Source organism: Athene cunicularia (genome assembly GCF_003259725.1).
Source record: "Athene cunicularia isolate RWA chromosome 14 unlocalized genomic scaffold, athCun1 chr14_part1, whole genome shotgun sequence".
NCBI lineage: Eukaryota > Metazoa > Chordata > Aves > Strigiformes > Strigidae > Athene > Athene cunicularia.
This window is the reverse complement of record NW_020799118.1, coordinates 6,057,117-6,076,302: the sequence shown is the minus strand read 5'-3', so window position 1 is coordinate 6,076,302 and position 19,186 is coordinate 6,057,117. Positions and strand designations below refer to the sequence as shown.

Below are 19,186 nucleotides of genomic sequence, written 5' to 3'. Positions count from 1 at the left end.
CAAACTCCATTGCTCCAAGGGAATGAAAACTGGACCAAAATTTATCTCTGGGCTATCTGCTGGTAAAGTCATTACATTCGGCTCCTGTTATTTCTGTGAAATGAAGGACGGGAGGTGTGAAATTCAAACAGCCAATCTCATCAATGGAAATAACTTCCAAAATCACGAGAAAAGTAGTCACAGACAGAGTCAAACCTGTTTCAGATGTAATGTACAACCATCTCAGTTGCGGAAAACAGCTTTTGTTCTCTCTTCATTTTCTTCATTCTCTCCAAATTATGCTCAGCTTCTCTTTGTGTGATAGTGCAAACACGCCTTAACCCTCCAACAGAATCCCGACAACATGACCTTACAAACACCTCAAGGATGCTCAGGGGTATCTGGTTCTGGCACTAGTGCACAGTGAGATTTAGAGATAGGAAATGGGAGGTTTGTTTGCAAAATATTTTTTCCAATACATTAAAGACTGAGTTTCTGGGTTTCACCCTAGATGAGTATCATTTTGCAACACAGTGAAAATAAATTTGCCACATCCTACTCCCTTGAACACAGATGATTAAGGAGTTGTTAATCTGCTGCACCACATTTACACATTACACGATTCACAGTTGTTACACACCGTTTAACATGAGAAAAGCTAAAGAACAGTTGTCTGTGAGCTATATAATCCCACTTACAGAAAAAGAACAGGCAGAACAGGAACTGCCTGGTTGCATCATCTTTTGACATGCTGTCCCAGCACAGGTAGGTGTAAAGGAATCAGAGAACAATCCCCAATATACTGCTATTTGATTAACACGAGTAGTGTGATTTGGCAGATCCAACTTGAACAAAATATTTTGATATGCAAGAGAATTATGCAGAAAATACTTTGTTTGCAGAAACTCTCTTCTCCTTGGAAAAATGTCAGCCAAAACCACTTGCCTAGCTCTTAAGTAAATGCTTTCCCTCTGTTCACTTACACACAACTCAAAATATATCTTTATTGGGGAATTCAAAGAGATCTGCTGAAGCTGAGCTGGTTGGAAGAGTACCCATTCTGTCTTTAGAAGATCACCTGCAGCCATACCTGTAAACCTCAACAGTTGTACAGGTGATTGGAAGACTAGGGAAAGGAGGGGAAATGATACGAAAAATTCATGAGAAGGCCTCAAGAATACACTCTCCTTTCAACACACAGCATGGCTCTGAAATGTCAACATTCAAAATACCAGCCAAACCAGAGCAGAGACAGGAAACCAGAGGGCAGTGAAGAGAAACTCTCGAAATGAGCTGATTCATCCCAACACTGCAGGAAACCACCAAAGCAGAGAAGCCACTCACCAGTCTACTCAACATGTCTAAAATGAATGCAGCACTGCTCTCTGCTCCCATCTGTCCCCAAAGAAAAAGGAAGAGAATAAAGCATGCAGGGAAACTTCTGCAAACTGGGACATTCTTTACTAACCATATTAGTTAAAATCCTCTTTGAGTCAGCAAAACATTAAAGCTGCTCATGTTACTTTTCTCACAGTGCTTTTTCACAGCAAAGGAAACAGAGATACTTGCCACCAAGACCATGGTCAGTCCCTAACTGCTAACTACTTAGTCTGGATATAAAGCAACAACTTCCACTTCTAATCCGAATGTTTTTGACCACTTGACCTAAAGAGAAATATACCCCTGGAAACTAAAGTTGTGACCAGACCTTCATCTGTGATACCCAGATTTGCTTCCACCTCTCAGACAGTACCTTCTCTCCCCACCCCAGAATACCTGCCTGGCCTCAGCTCCTACATTTGAGCAGCCCAGAACACTCTGGGACATGCATTGCCCATAATAAATTGTTCTTGGCTCTACTCAGCTATTTCAAGGTCAGAAGTAAGAAGCTTTCTACAGAAAATGGGTTCAGAAATGGATCTGGCTTTCAGTAACACTGAAAGAAAAATAAACACATAAAAGCATACACTTAATTTCTACCTTAAATTATTCATTAAACAATGCATTTATGCCCTCCCTGACCCCAAAAATATTAAGGCCCCTTGAAACCACAGCAACTTTTGGAGGCACCTGGCACTCCTGCTGACAGTCCTAGCAAGTAGGTAACGGCCCAGAAGAGCAAATGACATGCAGGTTAGGGAAGATGCAGACTGGCAGGGCAGGACAAGAAGTGGTGTGCTGAGGCTGGAGGCACCACCTCAGCTAGTAATCTTCTGCAGCTGGCAGCTGTAGCAGCTGGAGCCAATGATCTCCTTTCATTTCCTTCTCCTCCAAGTGTGAAATTCTCTTGCTTATACTGATATGCATTCTCCCCTAGTACCTTCACTGACACAAACTATTTCAAGTCAGTAATAAGTCTTCATTATTACTGTGTACTTCCAGGTCTACAACATGCATGGATTAATACTTTATTATGTTCTCTGTGTTTTGATACCACTTTAGAGGTGCCACTGTGTATAACAGCCTTTGTGTGATCCTTCCTTAACAGTTTTGACTCCCAAAGGCTTGCCTCCAAAGTGAGGTCCATGAAAATAGATGTAGTAGGCTTGTTGAAACGACTGACAACAGTCAGAAGCTTTCCCCAGAGAAAGGCCAGCAGAAAACAAAGGTAGAAATACTTATGCAATCACTAAAGGACGCTGGAAATGTGTGTTCCAAATAAACACTCATCTTCGATATGCAAGTACCATTGTCTTTGCTGTCTCCCAAACATCAGCAAAAATGAAAATCAATGATGTTGCCTTGTTAGAAAACACAAATCAAAGCATCAGTGACTTTGTAAAATCCTTTCTATCACTCTGACCTTCTGGTGCCAGGCATCTCAGATTCATTACCGTTCATTGTAATGTCTAAAGAGGAAATCTGCAGCGCAACAGTATTTTAGAGTAACACACTAGTAGCAGGGATCATAACAAAAGCTAGGAAGCTGAGTATACAAAATGAAATTAAAATCCCATGAATGGATGCTTGTACTGCTTTGATGACCATACCTCACATCTAACTCATGCAAGTCACTTCTGCTGTTGTCGAACTGTACGCCAGGTCCCTGCCTTACCATCCACATCCACTGTTTCCTATAAAGAGTGTGGTTCTATTCTTGCCCAGTCAGTCTTGCTGGGAGCTACTGCTACTGCTGTTGCACCTTCTCCATGGCCAACAACAGAGTTGAATATCATAAATATGCTGGGCAACAGGCGATCAGCTCTTTCAGAGAATCCCTTGTAAGAAATAAGGAGGGGAGGGGGTGGTACTAACCTGAGTCTCCAAGCTGGTGTAGGGACTAGGAGGTTCAATCTACAAAAAGAGCAGACAGAAACAGCCATTACTCTGGAATAGTAGAAAGGAAGGTGTTCTGAGCCATTATTGGTCCACAGTAGTGATGTCAGGAACAAACACACCTGCTCAAACAAGGACAACAGATTTATTTTTTTTTTTTAAAAGATATCCTCCTTTTCCAGACACCCTACCACTGCACAAAAATCACATGATCTCTACAATATTTGGATGAATGAAGGAAGTTGCAGTAACCAGACAATATCAGAGACAGATTAGTTACAGATCATCTCAAAATCACATGCAGTCCCTTGCATCTTTGATTTAATCCTTTGTTACATTTCTTTCTTAGATTACAGTTGACCAGTGCTCCTGTAATTTCAAGGCATTAGAGCCTTTTTAGAAAGTTGATCAGGACTTGATGATGATAGGGTTGGCCAGATCCTCAGATAAACTCTTCCTCCCAACAACTGCAGTTACATTGTGGTTGGTTTACTTTCCACTAAAATTTCATCCTGATGAATGTCTCTCTCCAGCTCTTCACATTATATGTGCAACTGCACTGTGTGTTTTCTGCAGTCTGGCATCCTTCTTGGTGTCAAAATCTGAACTTTTAACTTGACTTGGCCAGAGGATTCAAAGCTCATTAAAGAGCGTCTAAACACAAAAGCAGCAAAATTGTCTATTTAGCCAGTTAATTAAGAGGTTAGAAAGAGATAACATCCCTACAGGAGACTCCATCATTAGTGTTCTGGGATTAGCGCTCAAGCAAAATCTTTAAAGGAACATCTTTTAAAGTATAACGAACATTTAAAACCTCAGTCCTGCTGGTCCAGGTATTACTCTGCAAGGTCTTGCTTTCTACAACATCCTGTTTAATTGGAAAGCCTAACAGAGTAGAACCAGGTCAATGATGCTTTCTCTTTAATCCATCACATCTGTCGAAATTAGACAGCTTTAGTTTAGTAGAGTAAATTCTTGTCTGTCAGATTATCAGGCTCCTGAGACTAATTCTGAGTTTTGATATCCCCAGATACCCAGGTCACTGTGATTCTCACTCTGGCTAAACCACAGAATGGAATTTTAAAAAACCCGGCTTTCCTCCAAGCAACTATATATTCCTTTTACTTTTAATTATGCCTATAAAGCAGCTTTTGGTTTAACATTCACTGTAAATACACTAATGAAGAAACAAGCTATCAACCCAGGAAAAAAAAAAAAAAAAGACTAGGAGGAAATTGGTCTTGAAACCCTTGATATATCCTTCCTCCCCTCAGTAAATCATGGGCCAGGCAGCACACTTGTGCCCAGATGAAAAAGTTCATGATTGCCTCTGTCACACTAACAACTTCGATATAACTAACTTCGATATAATGAGTTCTAGAGTACCATTATTATACACATGTAGTAAATACTATCTGACAACTGGCCAAATGATATCAAGACTGGAAGGAGACTGAGAAACCTTGGTGAAATCAAAATTACCATGTCATCAGCTAAACTAGGGGGAAAAAAATTATCTTAAGGTGAGAGAAGATGGGAGTGGAATCTTGTCCTTGGATGGCTTTACATTTCTAAAGACTAAGATGTCAGCACTCACAGTTCTTCTCTTACAGTCTTAGCAGGGATAAACTCATCCATTTTGCAGCTGGACTCTAAGCGATGCTAGTTTGGTCACAACATTGTCCTACAATGTCCCACTTGCATTTATATCATAGCAGGAAGATCACAATACTGACAGGTGTGTGTGGCAGATAGAATACAAAATGTGTTTAAATAGAAAGAGCAAAATACTACTGTAACAAAGAACTGCTCAGCTGCACAGACTCCCTTTTGGGAGATCATCTGGATTTTCTCAGTCACTGCCAATCTGATTGCAGACAAAAGCTTTTTCAGCATGTACTGTTCACTTCCAAAAGACATTATTTCTATAAGAGGAAGCAGCTACTGTATGTATAAAACATCCTGGAAAGATCAGGGGATTCCTGTAATAGATAAGGCTTCAGACTATTTAAAAGACGGACAAATGAAATCCAATGCTTGCTGAACAGATTTCCTTTGGAAATTATTCATTTCAAAAGCTTTCTTGACTAACTAAAACTGTAAATAAAAAAACAGGTCTTGAATAGCATTATTTCATCATGTGGAACATGGTGCATCAGCATGGGCCAATTAAACTGTGATGATACAGTTTTTCCTGTTTATTTTCCTCCTCATTTTGGCTATGGTTACTTGTATTAACTTGTACTGTAGCACTGCAGTGGGACCTGTTTCCCTCTGTCATTAGAAACACACATCATGGTGTTCACTTTGAATTACCTGGAAAAAAAAAACAAAGCTTGGCTTCTATGGGCAAAAGTAAAAACAAAACTGTAAATTTCTCCTTCCCCATATCACACTTTAGACCAGCACAATTTGTGTGGGTTTGGGTTGGGTTTTTCTACCTTTCTCCCAACAGCAGTTCATACAGTGCAACATCATTGCCTCTCAGCATCCACTGACTGAAACAAAGATGAAAAGACTTTGCTGGTTTGTTTCTGGATGCCACTTCTGCCTCACACAGAGGCTACTTCTTTCACTCAGTGCCCAACTACTTACTCTACTTTTCTGTTTCACTCATGCAGTTACAGGTACCAAACTCATCACAGCTCTCAGAGAACACATCCCAATTTAAGCAAGGCAGTCAGGAAGCTGAGGAGGGTGGAGAAGGAGGGAGGACATAAACATAGTCAAACTCAGTTTTCAACTGCAAAAAAGTTTTAAAATTCGAGCTCAATGTCAGCAACTTAAAAGAAAGGCTTTGACTCTTACTGCAAGAAGAGGCATGTCCTTAATGTTATCCACCTATCAGCAGTGCCAAATAAATGTCACGCCTGGGTAAATGCCATGGCTCTTCTCCAGCTCCTGTGCGTGGTCTGATAAACAGTTATGTATGGTAACATGCACAGGAACAGCCCAAGTGTGAGGGATGAGGGTATGCACTCCTTTTTTTAAAAAGTGATTTGTTTGGTAAATCTCTCTGCTTTGTTCAACCTGCCTGCTCTCATTGATTATTAGCTGCTAATGCAAGGTCTGAGACAGAGAGCAAAGTTATCACTCATCTATGTCTATGCAAGCAACACTTAGGAAAAACCAGCAGAACAACCAGCACCATTCTGAGCAAAGTTTTGCTTGGTCTGTGTATGTTCCACTTAAACTCTACAAGGTTTCACAAGAGCTGTAATCACCCTGGGGACATCAGCAATCATCCCATCTGAAATTTCAGACTGCCATTTTTCAAGTGCTATGAATCATTAATCAAGTGCTTGTGATCAAATGAAATCTTTAGTGGAATTGGAGTGTAAACAGTATGACATTGCTGTATAAACGGCATGACACATCCCGTTTAAAGATTGATCAGGGTAAGTCTCTGTTTACTAGTGAAAAGTGGCACAGAGTACATAAATTCTGGTCTAGGGTTTGGTTACCATACTTTTTCATAAAGGGCTAATGTCTTGCACACATACAGGAAAGAGATAGCTCTTTTCACAGAGGTTGAAACCTTTTCAAAACAAAACAAAAGGATGGAAAGACTCAGAGAACTAAGGTACAGACAAATAAACCAACTATTCCAAAGTCACACAGGAAATATGAGAGAAATCCCTAAGTCACTTCTAGGAACCTGACCACAAGACATGTCTCTCTCATGCCACAAAAAAATGTTTTTCTAACACTGTGTCAAGAAACATCAGGTTTGAATATGTTAACTCAATCTACGCCTCAATCACACATTTTTGGTGGTGGTCCGAGACTGACTGCAGGAAAACCCAGTGCTTAGACTTAGCAAAGTGCCTCTGGCTGCACTGGACCCGATCCTGCATACATGTCTTCCATTTGCAGCCCCTTCCATCACTTCTCAGCTGTGCATTTTTGGTTCCCTCACAGCTCTGTTCAGCTTTGATGACCATGGCAGGCACTTGAAAAGCTTTTTTTTCACTTGATGGGGTGATTTTCACTAGTCACTTCTCTCCACTCCTGGAGGCAGCAGTGTCCTGCCGGTGGCTTGGCACGGAGCAGTAGTTCCCCAGCAGCAGTGCCAGTTGTAGGTGCCCTCACCCCAGAACCATAGCAGTTTTTGCACCCATGTTTTGTACAGCCAGGCCCTGACTCACACAGGGGAACCAAACCAGCTTGAAAGGTTCTTTTAAAATTTTATTTATTTGTTCTGTATCACTTTACAGCTGAATCCATTCCTTCATCCAGCTCATGACACAAGGCCAGGAGACCTGTGCTGACACAGCATAGGTGTGGCCAGCAAAGCCAGGAGGGGGAGGACACGAAGGAGAATCAGCAGCCAAAGACAAGGTAAGGATGCAAGTAGCAGTAACAAATGCCAGCATCGCCACCAAATATTTCTTCTCATGAAACCACAGTTTCAGACAAAGACACAAAACATTCACCTAAAAGTGACATTTCATACGTCCTCTCCAACAGCTCTGCTGCCTGCAAGGCAGGACCACATAACAGCAGCTCCCTGTGTGGGCAGTGCTGTTTTTACAAATTGCAGTTGAGGGCTACAGCTATCCCAGGCCACTGCGGCTTTGTGTCTTCTGCTGACTCATTTCATGACCCAGGGATTTGTTAGCCTGACAGCCTGTGGTTTTTATCCTACGCTCAAATTTGGCTCAAAACCTTTGCATATTCACAGAAACAAACCAAAGCAAACAAACAGGATTGGAAGGGACCTCCTGGACAGCCATTTCCCCGTGTTTCTGCCCATCTCTCCACTAGCAAGGGGAACAGGAGTCAGCTAACCTCCAAGTGCCCTGGAGCAGCACCCTGGGAGCTTCCCTGCAGACCAAGGGAGCGTGGCACATGCCTGCAACAAAAGCCAGCATCTTATTATAGGCAGTGTTCAGTAACCTTAATTGTAACCCTTTAGATATAGGTCAAATTAACAGCTGCCTCTACACCACCAGCTACCTCACACACACGCTGACTTATCTGGGGAAGAGAGACTCTCCAACAGCACCAGTACCACTAGCCTGGATGGGAGCTGCCAGGCAGGAGTACCGGCAATCCTAAAGTCACTCAACCCATGTCCTCCTGCTGCAAGGCAGAGGGGTCACGGCAGCAACATCTCTAACGTGCTTGGGCACTTTCTAAGGGGGAGGGCTTCGCAACAGGATGTCATTTACGTATCATGAAAATAAAACCCCAAAACGCTCTTGCAGATCTGCTTTTTATATCACTGCCCACCTTCACAAGCTGCACTAATGTCCGTGAACACTGACTGGAGGGGAAGGGTAAGAAGGGTAAGTACTACCAGCGTGGTCTGCACAGCACTAGCTTGGTTTATCACTTCACAGGCTCTGTAAGAGTGTTTGCACAAAGAGGAAAAGATGGGAAGGACTCGCTAGTACTACTGTACCCACAGCCTTGGTGTAATTGCTCTGGCAAAGGATCCTTTCAAGCAAATACACCAATTCCATAAAAATCTCAGCTTGTCATAACAAGCCATATAAATCATAATTTTATTATTCCTGCTGGACATCTTAACACATATCCAGGAGGCTCTAGTACACAGGTGCAAAAGCTATTATTTGACTTCTTTTTTTCTCCCCCAAAAGGCAGGTAGGAAAAAGGAAAAAGACTATAGAGAATGTTTCCTACTACCATTAGGAACAATTATTTAATGGAAGACTGATCTTGAAATGCCAAGACGGGAAATTAGTGCATTTGCACCTTTTTTCCTCCCCAGTAACACTGTTTGAATGAATAGTGGTTCTCCGGAAGAAATGACTGTGTTATCAATACATCAATCTTTCCACCACTTACTGCAGCTGCAATGGTCTGGAAACAAATGTTTAGTGAAGACAGGGTTTCAGCCAGTGCAGCAGGCTCTGGACAAACAGTGGCAGAAGCCAAGTCTAAAGCGTGTACAGGAAAGGGAAGACAACATGTCTGCTCTGTAAGCCACATACTCGAATTTTCGTATGTTGAAGAGCTGCAGACCCTGATCATATATCCTGTGATGAGACAGAAGGGAGCAGATAGGAGATGGAGTCTGCAAGCAATAACAGCTTCCAAGGAGCAGAAACACTGAAGGATGTCAGCATGAAGCAATGCTCTGAGACAACCAGCAGGGCCAGGCTGGGCCCTGCTTGCCAGCTCCCTTCCTCCAGCAGCAGGAGCTCATGCCACCCAGGAACCCAGTAACAGCACAGCCCCACTGCTGGCAATGCAGTGTCAAGGCAAGACGGTAACTGCTCCTCAGCTGTCCTGCACCCACTACCCCCACTACATCTGGGACAGACCAGAGCTCAGGTCTCAGCCCCACTCAGGTATTGGCCCTGCTTTAAGTCCCATGCCAGGCACTGAAGCCCCAGGAGAGGGAGAACTCCCGAAGCAAAGCCAGCACAAAGAAGATGCAGTCACCTTCCAGGGGCTCATCTCTCAGCTAGTGCCAGTGCAAGATGTGGCCATAAGGGAGGTGGAGCAGCCCCAGCAAAACGTGCGGGTGGTCTGGTCCTGCAATTCCCGCAAGCTCTCAGGATGCCAGAACATGCAGAGGCTGCTCCAAACCACTGAGTTGCAATTAGTGCGCTCAGTGCTAATAGCCTCACTAGTACACAGCTTAACGAACCTGTTCTTCAGTAGCAACATCAGCCCACATGGCCTCTGCCAGCCCTTAATTTTGACAAATGAAGTGTTTGTGTGGCCAAACTGGAGAACTGATGCTAGCTAAAAACAAACCATTGGGGGAAAATATATTTAAGCAAGATCATTTTCTCATCTAATCTGCTAAGAAACTGTGAAGAGTGAGAGGGCAGCTTAAGCCAGGACATGCAGTAAAATTTAAGACAGAATTTCATGATCAGCTCCGTAAATGAACTATCTTGGTCAACACCCTTAAGTATATGCTACAGGCACTTAATTCAGATTCTTACTCTGCATGCTTTCAGCTCTCCTCTGGGTCCTCAGTTATAGCATACCCAGGAGGGAGTCCCACATCAAAAAGTAGTATGAAGAAACAAGAACAAGAATAAAAATACATTTTAACCCCTTGTAATCCTCTAGAAGACGAGAATATTGATCAAGGCTGGAGCACAGGAGGGAAAAACAAACTACAGAAAGAAACCTACTGAAAAGGGAAAGCAGCATATGCAGCAAAACCACAGAGAACATGAACTCTACAGAGATGCCATTTGCAGTACAAAAATTCAAGACAAAATAGCAAAATCAGAGACCACTAAGACCTACAGCTGTCCTCCCCGATCCATTGGAGGGTCTGTCTGGATTACAAAGGGGTTAAAATAAACCAAGTTAACGAGAATAAAAATAGTGCAATAGGAAATAACTTCATCAACACATACTTGAGTGTGACAAAGTCTTACCACCTTATGCCACACTGGGACAGATCTTCCATGTGAAAGAAAGGGCATTAGAAAGCATTTCCATATTGAACCTGTGATAACAGCATTAGCAATGTAAAGACACCCAAACTGCCAGGTCGTTTCTACTCAGTCACAAGTCAGCTGTAGGAAAGGGCAGTACTTTCATGTTTTCCTAACTTGAAACAAGTCAGCAGGACTCGAGACATAACAGAGATCTCAATTCACAGCTACCTAGTTCTTGAGTGGCTTGATACAGTTTGGCAGATTAGCCCCTCCTCTGCTGAGATGCATACCAACTACTAGAACATAACATCGTGGTCAGAAAAACTGATGGGCCCAGTATCTCTGCACATGGACTCTATTTTACCATCAGAATCAACTGCAGTCTCTTTAATAGCCAATGGCTTTGGTAAAAAATGCTCTAATCTTTGGCTAGTGAAGTAAATCAGTGTAGCTCCTTCAAAGCCAAAAACCTGAGGGTCTGCCCAAGACTTGAGTATGGCATACAGGCGTTCTGCCAAATGAACAATCACATGGTTATCCAGCAGCTGAAGGGCAGCTCCATCTAAGAACTACTAGTTCCCTTCTTTTCCACAGACAAAACTGTTTTTCTTGTCTGCAGGAGCTTTACAGAAGACTACAGTCATTTACAGCATTTGAACTGCAGTAAGACTTACTATTCCTTTGCCTGCAATAATAGTGCCTAGAAATAGCTCAGAAATCTCATGCCTCTATAAAAACCATTACTCAAAATAAATCCATACCATCTTACCAAACACTTAAGCCACAAACTGAATATGCTATTAAATCCTGAAATTCCAGTTACAAATTAAGCTAGTACTATCCCTATCTTTGGTGTCTTTTACCACCTGAAAACTATCTGCTGCTACCAGCTCAGTACAGACCCCTGAACTCAGGCAGGGCCAGCTGCAGCAGTATGTATATATCAGCAGGAAGCTTTCCCAAATGTCTATAAAATATGTCTGCCCACAGAGATGCTGCTGCCCAAGCACTGCTTTAATATGTTAGCTACCCAGGCCAGACATGCTGTCTCACAGGTACAAGCTGAAAGACAGTTAATGTTTTAACTTATTAACTGCAGGCAGGCTTATCTTTCAGTCTTGACACTTTAATACAGTATAGCTTCTCCGACACCACCTTTTTGAATCTCTGCTTAAGAATGATACATCTGACCAATTCTGAGCAAGGGTCAACTGTTCTGCTTTCTTTAATAATTTATTAAGAGCTGGCAGGAGCAGTGGCTTTGCTGTGTTGTTCAGCTGACCTAACAAACTGGACAGTTTGCTTCAGGCAGCAAACAAATTTCAGCTTGAAATGCAAATGTGTAGAAAGACAAGGAATACTGATCTAACAGATCAATATAACCAGGTTGTTTAGAGATGGGAAAGTGTACCAGATGATACTGAGAAAGATGTTTCTCCCCCCTCACCCCAGCTCATCTCTAAAAGCCCCACAGCTCCTCAAATGTTGTAAAATGCGGTTTCAAGCCCACTTCTCCTGCAGATGCTGCTGTGGAAGCCTCCAAGAGGGCACCCCAGGAGGTACAGCCTGGGTATGATTTTGAGTATAATTATATTCAGTCACAAGGATGTGGGTCATTTGTAGTCCTCATGATGGAAAGCCAAAAGAACAAAAAGATATATGTCCTTATGCAACATTTTCATAACTTTGTTATAGAACTAGAGGAGTCTATAGAGTAAATAAGTGCTATAAAAGCCTACATAAAAAAAAGCACATGGAGGGTATCCTGGTTTCAGCTGGGATAGAGTTAATTTCCTTCCTAGCAGATGGTACAGTGCTGTTTTGGATTTAGTGTGAGAATAATGTTGATAACACACTGATGTTTTAGTTGACGCTAAGTAGTGTTTACAATAAGTCAAGGATTTTTCAGTTCCATGCTCTGCCAGCAGGCAGGGGCACAAGAAGCTGGGAGGGAGCATGGCCGGGAGAGCTGACCCGAACTAGCCAAAGGGCTATTCCATACCACAGGGCGTCGTGCTCAGTGCAGAAACTGGGGGAGTTGGCTGGGGGGCAGATCGCTGCTGGGGCATCAGTCACTAGGTGGTGAGCAATTGCATCGTGCGTCACTTGTCTTTCTTGGGTTTTATTTCTCTGTTATCTTCCTTTTCATTTCCGTTATTATTTCATTATTGTTGCTATTATATTTTATTTTAGTTAATAAACCGCTCTTATCTCAACCCACAAGTTTTACTTTTTTCTTGCCAATTTTCCTCCCCATCCCACTGGGAAGGGGGAGGAGCGATAAAGTGGCTGTATGGTGCTTAATTGCTGTGAGGGTTAAACCGCAACAGAGGGAGTCACTAATTCAGTTCAGTGTACAAGCATAGTATTTAAAGGAAAAAAGAACTGTCCCAGCTGACACCCTCTCCAGTCCTCATCTCTTACCAGAAACATCCCAAAAGGCTCTGTTTGAATATTATCTGAAACAGGACATGGTGAAGAAAGTCAGCAGGAAGGCCATGACCGAATTCAAAGAGCAGGCTCATTTAAAGTTTCCAGACAAGTTACCAGAAGAAAATTAAAGTCTGCACTAAGAACCACGTTCAAAACTTAAATAGCAGCCAAAGGGAGCAGACTTCAGGCACAAGCTTCAAAGCTGAGTCAGGCAATGCTACGGTGTGAGGGGAAGTCAGCCAGTCGGCAGAAGAGCTGCATGTTTCACTTGCAGCTACCACAGGTAATTGAGCTGGAAATCTGTATCAAAGCACTTGGAAAAGAGAGAGATAGGGTGATAAACCAGCTTAAGTGGTGTCTGCATAACCCCAATAACAACAACAACAACAGAAAGCAAGCACATTTTCACCAGATTACGCACTGCCCAGAAAAGATGACATCCATGCAATCCCTGGTTTCAAAGCAGAGTAAAGCATGGCTATTCAGTGACAGCCACACTGTGGAGTCCTTTAACACTGTGAGCACTATGTTCAGTTCTACGATCATCTTGCACCCTTCTGCAACCGCTGGGGCCCCTTCTGAGTGGGGTGCAGCCTGGCACAGAGACTAGGTCATGCCCCAAGCATTTCCACTCTACTATTCTCACCACAGGATCTTTCAAAAGAATAAACTGAGGACAGCAAGTGGCTGGGAACACAGCTCTAGATCTTTTAGGAGGGAAAGGGGAAGGAAAACTAAAGAAAAAAAAGACAAGTGGAAGTCAGCTTCGTTAAGAAAATCAAGCTAAAAATCTTGAGGGTAACAAAATAAGCAGCAGCCTGTATAGTTTTATACAGAATAAAGCCTGCCAGACAAATTTAATTGCTTTATTTATTCTTTGATGGAGTTACAGAGTGGATTAGAGGAACACAGCAGAGGTCCTATTTTTTGGATTTTAGGACAGCATCTGATACTGTGTCTCATGAAATCCTAATTGAAAAATTAATTCAAAAGGACTTGGGAAGGAACAGTGCACAGCGCTGGAATTGAGAACTGGCTGCAGGACTGTAAACAAATGATAATGATAAATGGCACTATATTGAGCTGAGAGGTCGTACTGAACAAATTCATTAATGACCTGGAACAAAGATAAAAAGCATGATAACGAAATCTGAAGATTTCATTAAAGCCAGATTGTGTCTGATGGACAGAGGCCTGTCATAAAGTGAAGAGGACACGTCCAGCATAAGGATACTAATCCCAGATCCTGGGCAGGCAGATCAGACACACCTCAGCCACAGCTGCCCGTCATCCATCCCCCTCACCCTGCTCACACAGACCCATGCACTGTACATCATCTCCTCCCCCACCACTGGTCACCCTGCAAAATGAATTTACTACATTCCAATCTCTAAGAAAGGAGAGAAGAAAGAATAAAGAAAACCACACCACAACAAAAAAAAAAAAACAAAAAAAACCCAACACACACAACTAAACCAAAAACCGAGTCTTCCTGGGAAATTTTTGAACACAGAATTTGGTCATGCTGATCTTTAAAGGATGAAATAGATAATTTTTTTTAAGCAGAGCTGCTGATTTTCATCTTTGGAAGTACTGAGGGTTTAGCACTAGGCTTTGAGTTTAACTAATACGCTACAGGAAAAGATAAAGAATATGCAGGTAGAACCACAGTTTTGGCTCCCTTCTGCAGTTTTCATGCCAGAACTAAAACATATTTTTCCCAAATAACAGAACCTATCCATCATTTTTATTATCAGTCTGGATGCAGATCCAAGTTTCATCACTTGCTAAGTTTGAAAAACTCTCATTAGCATCTGCATGTGCAGGGAGCCCATAAGAACACCTCATTAACTCATTAAAGAGGATTCTCACAGAGATTAGCTTAGTCAATCCTTCATTTAGCTACCAATCCATTCATGTGATGCCATTAAGCCCCTCAAACAGCCAAGTACTTAGTAACACGCTGTAGGAGTTTGGTTTTGTATCACTATACTAGCATACACCACACTGGTATCACTATGCTGGTATACACTGCTACTGTATTTCTGCCGCATCAGTGCAAGAATTACTGCAGCTCAAAATAATCATTTATTTTCAACATGTGTGAAACATGCCCACGTGATCAACTGACCAGCTGAAGCCAACATGGTTGGCTTCAAAATGGGGGACACCATTTATTAATGCCCAATTCGAATTATTTTAAAAGTATTCTTGAACAAGCCCTGCTCCACACCACACATTTAAATGGTATGGCAAGAAACAGGCACAGGCAAAATTAAGGGTTGCAGTAATACCCAGTGCAGAAGCAGCAGTCAGTGAGGATCCTCTCATTGCCATCCTTAATTTCCAGGTTTTCCCTCTTTTCTGGTTTTTCCTCCCCTTTCTTCTGCGCATCACTGCTGTCAGACCATCTGCAATCTATTTTCTGCAAGCCACCTCTTCAGAGACAGCACAGCTGCCTCTGCCAGGAGCACCTCCTTGCTCTTCTGCAACAGGTTTCCAGCACTGCTTTGGCTCACAACAGTCACGATGATGGGAGAAAGGCAAAGTCTGCCACTTCAGCATATCAGAACACGTATTCTCTGCTGACAAACAGCAATTGTCATCTAGACAAGAGATGGCCCTACAGCAGCTCCATTTTGCACTGGCCTTCAGATGCCACGGTGATGACTGCTCATAAAGAGAACATGAATAGTCTCAACTCCTGCCAAAGCATCTCCACTCACTGCGCGGCACACAGTACTGCTTCCACACATGTAGGTGTCAGGAGATTCAGCTCTTCTAAATTCCTAACTTTAAAACATGAATTTATTTAAAGCTGAATAATTCAAAGAGCATTAATTCAGTCCCACCTGCTTAAGTGAACCAGATTTTCAAGACCTTGATAAGCTTGTATGTCCATAGAGCCCTTTTATGCATAGCCACAGGCAGGGTTTGGACCTTCAAAAACAACTTCAAGCTCTTGTTAAAAAGGCTCCAAAACTCTTTATTGCAATTCACTTAGTACCATCCCACTAAGCCTGCAAACTCTTCAGCTCAGACCTAGCAACTGCTGTGTTACTAACTGCTCAGAGACAATGCCCATCCGATCCACTCTAGAAAACATAAAATAACCTCTGTTACTAGAGGATAAACATTGGCAGCTTGCTGGATGTGCAGGAGAGGAGAACCCCTGCCCTCAGCTGAGCTGCCTGGTTCCGGGCTTTGGCTTTCCATATTTCAGGAAGTCAGACAAAAGATGCTATTAATGGCACTTCGGTCTGGAGGGGGGAAATCCTTGAATGTAAAGTTTCAAGTGACTGCACAATGATGAAGTGGAGTAAATAGCAAGGAAGAGTTGCCCACAGTAAAGGATTTTGTGAAAAGGAACTCCACAGTTTGATAATATCACAAACACCCTAGGAATCTGGAGAATGAGATGGGAGAAACTATGGGGAGACTGAAGTTAAAAACTGCACACTGCACGGTTCATTTTCCTGTAATTCTTTTTATTCATTGCTATAATCAACTTGACATGCAAAGCTGTTCCAAATTTACTGACAGCTTTTCAGCTGACATCTAGTTCTCAAGGTATTTTTTTTTAAACTTAAATAGCTAATTATTCATCGCCTTAAACCAGGATATACAACAATGTCAGGAAATCATCTGTTCAAGTTATATCAAAAAGCCTTTTGGGATTAGTTCCTCTCTTTTGTATGCTGCAGAAAACACTCACTTGTAAACAATTAAATCATCATTTGAAATCTGTCTACAATTTTAGCATCTCTGAAAGCAGCCTGAAAAACCATATAAACAAGTATGTTATTGTTGCATCCAGGATCCAGTGCTGAAATGTTTTCTTCCATAATATCATATTTAGGGGAGGCTGAAGGCTCCTGTAATAGCACATCTCAATAAAAGTAACAGCTGTTTAAGTTCATCAGAGCTACAATATACTCAGGTTATTCTGAGAGCAGAAGAACGCCATGAGGATATCAACATATTTTGACACAGAGGCATTATCTCCATGTAACAAAGTCATGTCCGATACATGTGGAATAACATAAACACAGCATAAGCTGAACATCCCACAGGAAAAAGCTCCTTTGTAAATTTGACTTGGGCTGAGGACTCTAGCAGTAAGTTACTGAGCCTGGACAGCGCCTGTTTGCACACACAGGCTGACAGTTTCCATAATCACCTCTGGAAGTTAACAGCAGTATTGCACTACCCACAGCATTGCTCAGTTTTGAAAATATGCTTGTGCAAATACATATATTTAGAAATACACTAGTCACCCAAGGTTTTTGCTGTAGTTACACCTACGTTCAAGAATTTGACTATTTTACTTCTCTGAATGAAAAATCTGTATAGTATTGAGATGAAAGGCTGACTTGCTGTTACACATTCCACCACTAATTGTATGATTTCATGACTTTAGTAGCTTGGTAAACATTTTGGCTAATTCACTTTAATCACTGCAGCCATACCCTTTTTATAATTGCTGACCTAGTAAAGGAAAAAAAAAAACAAACCAACAAACAAACCCAAGAAATTCCATCCTCTTCCTTATGAAATGCAAGGCAAGCAAGTAGGTCCCTGTGAAACTACAACTTCCTTTGTGGAAGAAAACACATGGCATTCATAGCAGCATACAGACAGAGGGGTTTCAGACAGCACATCATCGTTTCAGTGAGGAACTCCATAGCCAAGAAATCCACTGTGATGGTATCACTGAACATTAAGGCACAGAGCCCTCACTTCTCTGGCACTCAGCACGCCTTTTGGCCACAAAAATAGGTCCTGTACACTTTCTACCAGCAAGTCAGTGCTGATATATGGGACATGGAATTACTATGGTGGAAATGAAAAATATGACAGTACAGCAAGAACAACTTACATAAATTTCAAGAGTGTTTCCCAACATCCTGAGTCCCCAGCTTAGCCAACAGAAAAACTTAGACTAGAACTAAAGGCAGGATGGATAAAGACAGTTCATCCCAAACTCCCAGAGGACAGAATTTCATAGACTGATATTACACAAACTCCATACCGAGCATTATTTTAACAGGAGAAGAGGTCAATACACAAGCATGCTCCTCTTTCTGACACATAACAGGTGAAAAGAAATAACTGACCATGCTACCTGGACTGCCACCCCTCTGGACAAAACACAGAAAAAAAGCAAACTCCTCTATTTTATTACCTGGAAGCAGGAAATGATCATATAAGGCTATCAAACAAGATTTCTACTGGCACTCATGTTTTGGAGCACCTTGCACAGAATAAGCAAGCAAGTGCAAATTTCCCTGTGGGCTTCATGTTGCGTATCTAGCATTTCTCCCTTTTCTGGGCTGAATTTCAGTGGCTTTGGGGTTATTCCTATAGTTTGATTTTTGTTTTTGAAAAGCTCGGAGCTACCAGAAAGTAAGGATTAAAAGCATGAGGTGAGTTATGATTACAATGAGTCCTTTCTCTGGGCTGCTCTACACCTTCATGCACAACAATTTGTTCTCAAGCTATCATGCTAAATTTTCACTGTCTAAGCACTGCATGTAACGGTTGTGGGACACTCACAGAGAAAAATGTAAGTTTTTTATTTTACTGTCCTGGGAACTATGAATTGCCATTAAAACACAGCTGAAGCTAATTGAGAGGAGTCTGAACACAAGCCTGACATCCTCCTGACAGCCTGGATCAGAGGAAAGTTATCATGCTCCACCCTGTGCCCCGCCTCCCTCCCCCCCCTTTTTTTTTTTTAATAAAACCGAAGAGTATCTGATATGACAGTTTTTAGTTTTATTTTTAAAACTGTATCTATTTAAACAGTTTCTGACATAATACAAAGTAAACCAACATGGAAACAGTCAACTAATGGGATGTTGCACACAGGTTCTCACCCAAGCATAAGGAAGTTTCCTACTTGCTGGAAGAAACTCAGCACTTCTGGAGATGAGTGCAGACTGATTATCCAGGCCTAGCAAAAAAACCCAAACCAAAAATTGCTACATATACATCTCTTTTCTTGAAGATACTATCACTGATCTAAAGCATAAAGTGTTGCTCTGCCAGAGGCAAATAATTTACTGAACATTAAAGTGCTAATGACAATATTATCCAAGAAGCAAGTGGTGCGGGGGGGG

At 42.0% G+C, this 19,186-nt stretch overlaps 1 protein-coding gene across 1 annotated transcript in view; it reads right to left on the bottom strand.

Moving 5' to 3' along the window:
• Positions 1 to 19,186, bottom strand: part of XYLT1 (xylosyltransferase 1) — a 234,256-nt gene that overhangs the window by 145,631 nt on the left and 69,439 nt on the right. Inside the window, exon 5 of the mRNA XM_026859144.1 lies at positions 3,235 to 3,273. Coding sequence (XP_026714945.1) covers positions 3,235 to 3,273 — 39 coding nt within the window. The remainder of the gene's footprint in view (positions 1 to 3,234; positions 3,274 to 19,186) is intronic.